The sequence below is a fragment of the Cupressus sempervirens genome, chromosome 3 (assembly GCF_028749045.1).
Source record: "Cupressus sempervirens isolate cs-2001-9-10 chromosome 3, ASM2874904v1, whole genome shotgun sequence".
NCBI classification, from domain to species: Eukaryota; Viridiplantae; Streptophyta; class Pinopsida; order Cupressales; family Cupressaceae; genus Cupressus; species Cupressus sempervirens.
The window spans coordinates 268,426,764-268,439,237 of record NC_143120.1 but is presented as its reverse complement, the minus strand read 5'-3'; the positions used below and the strand labels follow the sequence as shown (position 1 = coordinate 268,439,237).

General features: G+C 33.3%; 1 protein-coding gene across 1 annotated transcript in view; it reads left to right on the top strand.

The window, feature by feature from the left end:
* EMB2813 (DNA primase, large subunit family) overlaps nt 1–12,474 on the top strand; it is a 107,226-nt gene that overhangs the window by 21,009 nt on the left and 73,743 nt on the right. The window contains exons 2-6 of the mRNA XM_089819415.1: nt 5,832–5,893; nt 6,032–6,135; nt 6,245–6,326; nt 6,428–6,487; nt 6,864–6,921. Coding sequence (XP_089675541.1) covers nt 5,832–5,893; nt 6,032–6,135; nt 6,245–6,326; nt 6,428–6,487; nt 6,864–6,921 — 366 coding nt within the window. The remainder of the gene's footprint in view (nt 1–5,831; nt 5,894–6,031; nt 6,136–6,244; nt 6,327–6,427; nt 6,488–6,863; nt 6,922–12,474) is intronic.

Below are 12,474 nucleotides of genomic sequence, written 5' to 3'. Positions count from 1 at the left end.
GAGAGAGAGAGAGAGAGAGAGAGAGAGAGAGAGAGAGAGAGAGAGAGAGAGAGAGAGAGAGAGAGAGAGAGATTAAAATGTACATTGAAATTTGCAAATATTTATCTCATTCATATAAAACTAAGCACAAAGCATGTCATTTAAACATTATAGAACTTTAAACATTTAAAAATTAAAATCAGAATTACAAATTTTAGGTTACTATCAGTGCCAAAAAAAACATTTAAAAACTTTTTTTTTTGTTATTGTGCAAACCAAGGGGGATGGACAACTGCCCTTGGGATGGTCGAGGGATGTTTGTGGCATCGCCAACTGTCCCGAGGACGACCGTACATCCTTCTTTTTTCTCTTTCTCGTCCCCAAGTTTCCAGGATGTCTCTTCGACATTCTGGCAAAGTGGGTACGGTAGGGGGACGTCCCGTATCCATCCCATTTTCCCTGGGATGTCCCCGTTTCCGAAACATGGTGTTTTGGAGGGGGGATGCATCCTCGAGTAATGTAGGTATATTTAAGTAAATGGGAAAAAAGTGCTGATCCCTGTGCTCTATGTTGGTGATTTATTTCTAACTAGTGATGATAATCTTATCATTAAATGCAAGAGTGAATTTACTTTAGAATTTGAAATAAAAGATTTTGGGTTATTGCATTATTTCCTTGGGCTTGAGGTGTGGCAAAATTCAAATGAAATTATTTTAAGTCAAGGTAAATATGCAATAGATATATTGAAAAGATTTGGGATGTTGGATTGTAAATCTATGGTTATGTTAGAAATAATAATCCACCAAGATAACTGAGAGGTGGGGGTGAATCAATTATCCAATTAAAACATTTATCAACCTTAATTACTTTTAACCATTCAATCAAAGTAAACAACAACCATAACAATATGCACATACACAAATACACCAGATTTGTTAACTAGGGAAACCCTTGATCAGAGGGAAAACCTCGGTGGGAATGATGCCCACAGAGATATATTGATATATATATTCCTTGTTAGAGGATGGACCTTGTTAGGAGTCTATAAACACATTCAATAACGTAAGAGTCCCTGTTAGGAGACTTTGAATCCCTTTTAGGAGATTCCAACCCTATTAGGAGTTGTAGACGACAGAAGGACCCACTATCCAAACAACTTCTGGGCAAGACCACTGAACTTCACTATCCAATTGATCTCTTAACTATTCGTTGTAGAATAATTGTTTGTATTGTGCTTTATCCTCTTCTCTTTGTCCTGTCAACTGAACCAATCACTATCAGACCTTGTAGACCAGGTCACGAACCTCAGATCTAAATGTCAAACCTCAGATCTTAAAATAAAATCTAGGCAACAAAGTTTTCTCCAACTTCGCTCTGTTCTGCTTATCCTCGCATATCAACTTATTTCTTTTCTATCAAGCTCTTCGTGCTTCATACAATCGTTCATACATAACAAAGGAAAATGTCCTTCCTTTATACTGAATCCAAAAAACCAATTCCCTGAGTCAGCTAATACACCTTCTCAATTAATTATTATAGGACCTTATTAAGAATACGTTATACTTAGCCATAACAATAATCTGTCGCCTTGTAACTTGAATAACTTTTCGTATGTGTAATATTATGATGAGCAAGCTTAACCACGTCATCTCCAACATGTCTTCTACCCGCCTTTAATCTTGCTTTTTAGAATAACAACTCTGCTAAGAGATATAACAAGTTTACCAAAACATGCTTCTTTAAACTCTATCTTAGAATAGTCTTCACCAAAATTTACATAACTTCTTGCAGACTTAATATCTTTGGCACCCGAGGTTAGTTGCACATACTAGACACTTAGTAGTATCTCCCATTAACCTCACAAGTGAAAATACTCAACGATTTGTCATTACCAACTTGATCTTTACAGCCGTTCTTTTGTCAGATACCACAAAAATCTGCTATGTTGACATCAATGACAAACATAGTCATGAATGTCACATATCATCAAAATAATGATCTAATCATGTTTCTACAATACTCCCCCATAGGAATATCATCAACATTCATGCTTCCAACAATCTCTGCGTTTGGCATTGATGGCAACATAGATGAAAAAATATCTAGTTCCAAGAATACCAACTGTAAAAGATTGTTATTCTTTCTTTTGAAATCCTCTTCATCGACCATTCTCGTTTATTGATCATTCGCCCCCATTGATATACCTCAATGTGCTCTGTAACTTCTCCATGTATCAAAATGTTTTTCATGCTGTAATCTCTCCCCCATTGACATCAGTGTCAAAGGTTTTAGCAACCATCTATCACTGCAATAACTGTCTCTTCAAGTGTCCAAAGACACTGTTCAAAACAACATTTATCAAGAGTCTTAGATGACTCTGTCCATCATAGATACTCCCCCATACAGGAATGTCATCAGCATTCATGCTTCCAACAAGTTAGTCATATGGCAGCAAATCTGAAAAAATTACATGAGGGTGCAGCACTTTCAGATTTGGTTGGTCCATCTATGTATAGGCAGCAAATTGGATCCTTAATGTATTTAGTTAACACAAGGCCTAATATTTGTATGCAGTAAATACATTGAGTCAATTAATGTGTGAATCGAGGCAGTTTCATCTTGTTGTAGCCAAACATATTTGGAGATATGTTCATGGCACAATGGGATATGAATTAAAATTTTCATTACATATTGAGCTAACTCTACAAGGCTTCTTTGATTCAGGCTGGGCGGGGTATGTGCCCGATAGGAAGAGTACTTTAGGTGGTTGTTTTAGCTTGGGTTCAACAATGGTTTCTTGGTGCTACAGGAAACAAACTTGTGTGGCTGAGAGCGCTACTGAAACGGAGTATGTTGCAACTTGTATGGCTGCATTGTGTTGAGTACAGCTTACCGAGCCTCCTATGATAATGTGTGATAATTAAAGTTGTATAAAACCTTAAGTTAATCCAGTTTTTCATGATAGGACAAAACATGTAGAAATTAAATTTCATTATTTGAGGGATATGGTTTAGAGAAGGGCTATTGAACTTAAGTATATTTCTATAGAACAACAGTTTGCAAACATTCTCACCAAGCCACTTCTAAGAGTGAAGTTTTGCTACCTCTAGGACAAGCTTGGCACTGTGGAGAATAATGTTCTTACGAGAGAGAGTCTCAGCTATAGTGATTCACTTTCATTCCTTATGAGTTCTTCTTTGCCAGAGAAGTTCAAGTTGAAATCTCTTGTTCCATTCTTTGCGAGTAGGCATGATGGATCCACCCTTTGTGAATAGGCATGGTGGAAGTGCATTCTTCTCTGCGAGAAGTTTGAGGTATAAGCCCTCATTCCACCCACTATCCACCCTCTATGAGTAGGCATTGTGGAAGTGCATTCTTCTTTGGGAGAAGATTGAGTTGCAAACCCTCACTTTACCATCTGTGCGTAGGCATGGTGAATCCACTTTTTGCGATTAGGCATGGTGGAAGTCATATGTGTGACTTGTTGTCATATTCTTATCTTTCACCTTCTAGGAGTAGCTATGGTGAATTATCTTTTGGTTAAATTTGGATTATTGTTATGATGATATAACGATCTCTTTATTGTTATGATGAGATAACAATTTTGTTTATTATGAGAATTGTGTGGACATTATCGTTGGTTGCAGTCTTGTGCACTTGCCATGACCCTCTCTTGCTAAGAGGGAGTGTTGAAGATGGTAGCAGTGACAAAGATCTTCTATGCATATTTGTTCCATTTTGCTTGTTCATAAGATGCTGCTGTTACATGGCTTCTGCTATTTGCATTTATTGTATTTGCTCTCCTTTGTGTCACGGTTTGCCGTTAAGTTCACCTGCTTATCATGACGGAAGTTCTCTTCTTATCCTCTTTCGGATGTACCTGAGATACTTGTATATTGTCAAAAGTCTTGAGATGGTTGTGTGCTGTTTTGTTCTCTTTTGGCATTGTTAGTATTCTTTTATATGGTTCGTATTAGTATGTCTATCATGGCATCTTAGTCAGCATCTCATCTATTATTTGGTTTGTATTATTATGGTTGTCATGGCATCACAGTCAGCAGCTGATGGTTCATCAGTCATCTGAAGGAGCTGTCAGTTTGAGTAAAGATAGACAACGTCAGTTTTGAGATATCGCTGTTCTTAGCTTGATGTTCGGTCACCTTCGGACTCTCTCTTGTTATTCCTTTTTTTTTTTTGATTATTTGATATTATTGTGTCGGGCAGAAACATTGAGGTATGAAAAACAGCGGAGGGGATTTACTGTTACTAGAGATTTACAGTCGTTTTGGTTCTGCATATATGTCGGAGATAGTAGCAGAATTATTGATATTATTTTCTTTAGTTTATTATTGAAGCATCAGATCACATATCGTGAGTTTTACAGACGTTTATGATCATGTGAAGTTTATTAAGACTTAAGTATTCAGTCTCAGTTTTATTTCATTAAGGATATGTCTTCGCATCTCTGTGTACTGAGAGCAATATGTCTGATCATATATGATCATCAAGTTTTGAGACTTTTGTTATTAGTTTGAAGATCTCAATAAAAGAGAATTTTTTGGTGGGCTGGGCTGTTTCCCTCGCCGAGGAGGGTTTCTCCCTGGACATTTGCATTGTGTTGAGTAATTGTCTTTCTTTTCTATTGCTCTATTTGTTTCTCCTTATTTCTGGTTCAAAATTTTCAACACGTACTACCATTACATTGTAACCTGTTAGAGCTGGGTCACTGTGTGATAACAGTATCTGTGCTTGAATGCACCTAATAACTGTTATAGCATAGGTGCACCAAATCTCCCCTGGATAATTTGCCAGCCAAGTGAGACATCAGTAGTTTGTGCATTGGGTCACACATGAATCCATCCTAAATTTGTCATAGCATAACTGTACCACATGACCACTAGAGGTATCGATCATATACTTACATTCACAAGAATTTGTTCCTCAGTTGTGCTCTTATAGTGATTGCTTTACTGTGACAGCATTAACTCCTCGGATTTATCTTTCCTGTCTTTACTTATTTTCGGCTTGGATGGATGACAATTCAACGATTTATTTATATGCAGGTCATGTTCATATAAGTGCCTCTGTCATGATTACACAAAATTTCCTTTCTTGAATCCTTCATTTTTTACTGTTAGGACTTATTAATTTTGCAGGTGGCATATTGATCCATGAAACCAAACAAAAAACCACTATTTTTTGTTTACAGTCACCCGCTGAAATACTTTTGGAATAAATGTTTGAGTGCACTACTTCGTGTGAATAAATTTGACTTTTCTGCTTATAATATATTCATTGGAAGCTGTAGTAGAAGGTTTCTTATGCTGAAACTCATCCTATTAACTCACTTTAAGCAAAATTTGGGAGACTATATGGGCATTTAAAATTTTTTACAGCTTTGTTTTGATAGTAAATGACATCAGTTTCTTTTGTAAACAGAAATGTCTAAGGGCTATTTGTAATCAAATGATTGTCAGGGAAGTGAGGAATCTTTCACTTCTCTATTTATTTATTATTTTCCTTTCTTGTTAATGGTTGTACAGATGTCATGTCAATTGTCTTAGGCTCTTAGCCATTGAGTGGGTTTTAATTATTCTCCACACTATTTGTTTGCCTAGTGGTTGGACTGCAAATTATTTTGCACATAGAAAAATCCTGTTAGAGATGCATCCGTATGTAATGAAAGGTAGGTTCTATCCTTAGAGACATTATGCAAAGAACCATATATGGGGAGAATGACATCACATTGTCATAAGCTTTTTAAGTTTTAACTATTATAAGTGCAGTAAGTTTTAACTATTATAAGTGCAGCTTGCAGATGATAACACTAGTTTATTGTTCACAAATTGCAGTCCTGAAAGGTCTAGAAGAAGCATTGTCACGTGGAAAGAAAAATGATGAGGTTGAAGGCATGGTATTTATACAACCTTTATTTTTAATGGTTTTTTGCTCAAGATTCTGCAATGTTATGACCTTTTGTCATTCTTAGAATGTCAAGTTTGTGAAAGTAGAAAGAAATAATTCAGCAAATTATACTTTTTCTTTTTATCAGGTAAATGAGTTGTGGAGGAAATACATGCGCACTTCAAATGCAACTGACACAAAAAATAAAGACATAATATCACATTTTGTGTTGCGCTTGGTATATTGCAGGACGTAAGCACCTGTCTTTTTAATTTTACTTTCTGATTTTTGGCTTGATACAGTTTGTGATTTTAGGATTATGGAATTGCTTTTTTTCTGATGTTTTGAACCCTCATTTCAGGGAGGAGCTCCGCAGATGGTTCCTTCAGATGGAGACTACACTATTCCGCTACCGGTTTCGTCTAGAAACACCAGAAGCTCAGGTACTGTCATACTCAGAATAGAAATTATGTCATGCAATGATATGAGATACTCATGTTTGGAGGATTGGTTAAGAACTTTACATGTTTGGCTTTGTCCACAGAGAATGTTCATGGAGGAGTGCAAACTTCCTTACAAAGCAATTACCACAGTAGAGTTTGAGGTGAATTCCACCTGTTATTTGATGTTGATATTGATTTATTGTAACATAATAGGTAGGCTTGATAGCTATTCAAGTTAAGCCCAGCTTTTAGGAAGTTTTAGTTGGTTTTGTGTTATTCGTAGAATTCTATTGGCAATTTTGAATTTTGGGTTTTCTCCACTTCCATCATTTAGAGAATAGGGAATGGATTTGGAAATGTTGATTGACATACTTTATTTTTGGTAAAAGTAAGTTTTTGGAAGGTTCTACATAGTTGACCCAGGTAGAATGGTTGTCTTTATGTTAAGATGAATGACATTTAAGAAGAATGATGTTGGCTGGAGTGCATTCCCAAGTATTTGTCATTTATTTACTATTTGTTTCATTGCTTTGATAGGCCGTGAAAGATAAACTGGGACAAGTTGCCCGCTCCCTTAACCAGCCTTTGCCTAATGGTAAGACTCATTTGGAGCATTTTCATAATATGTTAGGTTAATTTTCTTTGAATTTCTATTAGGGAACTGTTATAAGAGAGTTAATGAATTTAAGTAATAGATATTTGTCATTTTTTCAGCATCAAATCCTTATAAATAACCCGGCAATGAAAGTCACAGTTACCAATTATGGTTACTAAAAAGTAATTAGATAGATAAAAGAGATGTTGAAAATGTGTTTACGACAAAACAGATGAAAGGAAGGAGACTTATTTTGAACCTTCAAGTCTTAGAGAGGATTTGTAGAATAATTGATCCTTGTTTTTTATTGAGTTTCAAAGCCAAATCTTGTCATCTATAACTCTCACCAGAAGGTATCTTGACTTAATTTTTAACCCTTCTATTTTTATTTTGTTTCTCCTTTAATACTCTAATGAGATTTTGTTGATATGTGTTCTTATCATCAATTAACCTCACTGCAACATCATTCTTTGTGGATTATATTTTAATCATCTCTTTTGTGAGGTGTATTCTAATATTTTATCATTTATTTTCTTTTTCAATTCTCGTTATTTAAGAAAGTAGTAGGCAAATTTATTAATGAAATACAAACTTTTTGAGGATTTAAGTGTAGAAGTAATATAAAGGTGATAACTACAATCATTTATGAAATGCCCATTGTTTCATGGATTTTTGTGGATGAGACATGGGGGGATATTAGTAGGTAGTGCAAATATGATACATACATATTTAGTTAAACACTTCTGCAAAGTAGCAAGTATGTTCATAGAGGGATTGTGACTTTTTGAGTATCCAAGCCTAGAAATAAATAGATAGAATAATATTGAGTTTCCATCTACAACTATATAATAATATATGAAATTACCATAATATTTGGGTCAGATATAATGGTAATATGGTCTTGGAGTAAACATATAGATAGTTTTATGAAAATTTGTAGAAATCAGTGCATGATATTTTTTAGTATTTATGTGTGATAGTTAACAATAAGTTAACATGCTAATGCTAATTTATTAATCGAGGTTAGTAACTAATAATATTAGTTAGGTTTGGTGGTTTGCATAGCAAGTTGAGAGGCTCTATAGAGGCCATATTGTAGTGAATACAAAATGTTGAAGATGATTGATTTATTTGCGTGTTTGAGCTTTTGCTCTACTTAATCTCTTGTTTTTAATATGGTATTTGAGCAAGGTTTTGCATGAGAGTTCTTAATAATCCCTCCTTTTGTTTTTTCTTGTTTCTAAGTGGTTGACAAAATGGCTAGGTAGTATGGACCATGCACAACATTCATTGTGTTGCCTATCCACCATTCTTGCATTTTGTCAACAATTTTGCTATGTAGACCATGTGCAAACCTGTGGAAATTCATTGTCCACCTATGTTCCCTTTTCTTTTTAGCTTATTTACTTTGTCATCATTATTTTCACTCCTTTTTGATCATTACTTTTTTGTACCAAAAGAAAACTATAAATATTGTATGGTTAGAGTTGCATTTAAGTTGCTGAAATCTCTTGCTTTTGTAGAATGTGTTTTGAGTAGCATTTGTGACAATGTGGGATTTATGATTTGCTAGTAAGTTTCAACGAAATTTTGAGACATCTAACTACATATTAGATCAATATTGTATTTGCTTCTCTAGATATTTAATTGGTTTGTTATGGCGCTCAAACTAGTTTGGCTACTTTAGAAATGAGTAAGCACAAGTCAACAAGAATATGGTTTATTCTCGCTTTGGCATACACAGTTGATTGGCATTCAAATTTCTAGATTGATTGTAAGCTTTGCTTCATGGACCTTTGTCACAAAGTAGAGGAGTGTACAAAATCAAGATATGAGACAATTGTCTTTGAGACAAGGCTATATTGAGTTCTCACTTAGTTGAAATATGATTGGCTACTAAGGTGTAAGAATTATACCAAGAATACCATTAGAAATGGGGTGTCAACTGACTTATGATAGAGGAAAGTGTTGGCATTATGATTTGTGTTGTTATTGATGTCAACCTCTAGTGTGACATTAATGTCAACTTGTCAAAACATATGGAATAATGATGAAGAAGATTTGAAGAGATTGCTAAGACATTGATTGATGAAGAAGATTTAAAGAGGTTTATGAGACATTGATTGACTTAGAAAATTTGGGGAATAAAGTATGATAGACAAGGAAATGTCGGATGGAGTATTTGAAGGCTTTATGGGCTAATGACCACTTGCAACTTTGGATTTAATGATTGACTATTGTAAGTATTACACCATCATGTGTGTAGGTCCCCAATTGATAATTTGTAAAGCCCCGCCAGGGAACCCAAAAGAAATTAATCTAAAGTCTCACTAAGTTTGCCAAACATTGTTTTTAAAGATAATAACAAGAAGAGATAGCATAGTAGAAGCAATAACTCACATACATAAAAATAATTCATAAACATATTACATCTCCTAAGGATTCCATGATGTTGAATCACATATATAAAAGTTCTATGAATACTAAATTGATAAATAACAAATCCACATCATAGATAAAACACAAGTATGAATCCAATAATATACAATTACATAAGATCCCACTTGGCATAACCAGAATGCATAATCATCCACTGTACAAGTCATAAGGTATGAAAAGCTCAAAGAATATACATCATGAATAAATACATTATCTCATAAGATCTCTGATAATTAAATACAATACAACATAATATAACCATTTAACAAAAACAAAAGATCAAAATGAAAGGAACAACTGTACAAACACATCCAACAATGACATGCAGCTATCAGATCTCAATGGTATAAGAAACACTACCATGGGACCTAAATGGTCCACTCCCACTGTGCTGAGAAGATAATCTCAAGCTCCATACATATTACAATCCACAAATCATAACCAACATTTAGGTCAAGGAAAACTTGATAGCAATCTATCTCAAAGGTACCAAGACACAAATAACATCTAAACCCAGAGGCAACAAAGACACGTAGGAAATCTACTATGTAAGTGGGCAAGTGTCATTGCATGAGTGAACTCTAAAGTTACCCTGGTAGCCTCTTCAAACTCTGACCCTCTAGTGTCTCTATGCGGCATCAATATCCTTTTGTATAAACAAGGCATACTAATGAAGCAAGGTCGCAACCAAGCATCCTCTCTGCTCCCATCCTAGCATGTACTAGCACTCAAGGCATGAGCGAGGAAATGTATTGACTCTTATTAATTCATTTAAAACTCATTTAATGAAATGTTATTACTTATTAAAACAACTTACAATGGATTGCCCGGGTAATCTCTGTAGGGCTCCGACCTTCATTGCAAGCCACTTCCCAACATACACATAAATTACCTACCCTAAGCTCATGAAAAGTACAACTCATAAAATCACAATTTTCACCTTAGTCCTTTACAAGCAACTGGAAAGCACCTATAGATAAAACATAGTATTCACCTCAGTCCTTTACAAGCAACTGGAAAGAACTTAAAGACCAACCACGATAATCACCTTAGTCCTATACAAGCAACTGGAAAGCACCTAAAGATCAACCACAATAAGCACCTCAGTCCTATACAAGCAATTGGAAAGCACCAAAAGATAACCTATTGAAAACTCAAAGGTTATAGCAAGAAAGTCACAATAATCACCTCAGTCCTTATAAAAGCAATTGGAAAGCACCAAAAATAACTGATTGAAACTCATAGATTTCACCAATAAAAACACCATATAACTATTGATCCATAACTCAAAGATCACATAACAAAACCATGACATCACATGACATCATAAAACAATAACTCTCAGGCCTCTGGTAAACATCCAAAATTGGTCAACACACTAAGTCGACCCCAAACCCAACACAAAGTAAAATATACATCACAGCAAGTGTAGTTTCATATTTTATTTGGTTTTGAAAACAAATGATTTTGTTTTAGAAACAAGGTCAAGTTTTCATTTTCCAAGTGTCATAAATACTAAGGTTTTCGAACTTTCAACAGACATAAAATTTTCCTAGTATTAGAAGATATTTTAATACAAAATTGAACCATCAAACAAAACCCGAGTTTATTAAAAATAATCATTTTTCCAATTACAATTATCAAATTTACTTTCCAATTATATTTTAAATTCTTAATCATAAAAAGTCTTCAATTTAAATATTATTAAAATTCAACAATAATCAATTAAATTATTAATGATAATAATTTTATTTATTAATAATTTATATTAAACCATTAATAAAACAATTACTAATCTATTAATAAAATACTAATTATTAATGATAATATTTATAATATTAAATATTTAATAATAAAAAATTTAATAATTATTAATATTTAATATAAAAAAAAACATATATTTAAATTTACATATATTAAAATATTAAAAAAATTAACCACCCCCCCCACAAAAAAATAAATTACCTTTATAAATTTTACAGTGGAGTCTGCTGTGCGACAAGTTTTAAAAGCTCGCTGGCAGCTTTGTAGTCGTCGAGGAGAAGAGAAGGGGAGGGGTGGGGCGTGGTGGCCCTACCTCCCTATTTTATTTAATAATTTATTTTTTGAAATTTGTTTTATTAAAAAACAAAACAAAATAAATGATGCCCTTCCTAAACTAATACATTTTTTTTAATATATATAAAATATAATGGTAATTACTGTGGTAATTATATTATTATATATTTAAAAAAAGAAAACTTCCATAATAGATTTGATAGGAAAACAGATGCAAACTTATCGAATTTGTAAATCTACATTCTGGTATTCTTTTTCAAACCTCATCCCCAATCCAAACAATCAAATTATGAATTCTTAAATATATTAGACAAGGGTTTTCAATCTTAAATTCTTTCACTAATGGTTTCAAGAATGGTAATTTTCAAACAAGGGTTTCAACTTGAATTAAGTTATGAAAATAGATCTATTCAGACATAGAGAAGACAAAGAGATTTCAAAGAGGAAATCACCAAGCAAGACTCAACAAGATCCTACCTTGATTTGATGCTAAACGATTGGATGTATAGAGCTCGCAAGAAAATTCCCATCCTTTCGAAAACCCTCTTTCTTGGAAATTGGCTTCAAACTTGTGTTTGGAGAAATGAGCTTTAATTTCTTAATAAAGAGCTTTCTCCTTTTAGGGTTTCAGTTTTGCAATCACGCAAAACCTTTTTCTTTATTATTTTCTTTTATTTTAATTTCATGTTCAAACTTTTTCACATTTTAATTAAAATAAACTTTGTTAAATTTATCACAAGACATCTTTAATAAAAATATTTATTAATTTAACTAATAACAATATTTAGAGTTCATTATAAAAAATGAAACTCCTAAACAAATTATTATTAAATTAAATAAATATAATTTCGCCAAAATTAGAACTTCAACTAAATTTTTAAATTTTTTAAATTTAATTAATTTCTCAATTAATTAGATATAATTAAATATTGATTTTTCTTAATAATTTTTTCATTAAATTAAATCATTTAATAATCTTTTATTTGATTCAATTGTAACTGAAAATCACCACAGACTCACAAATCTAAATAAGAAAACCCATTACAAAGGACAAAG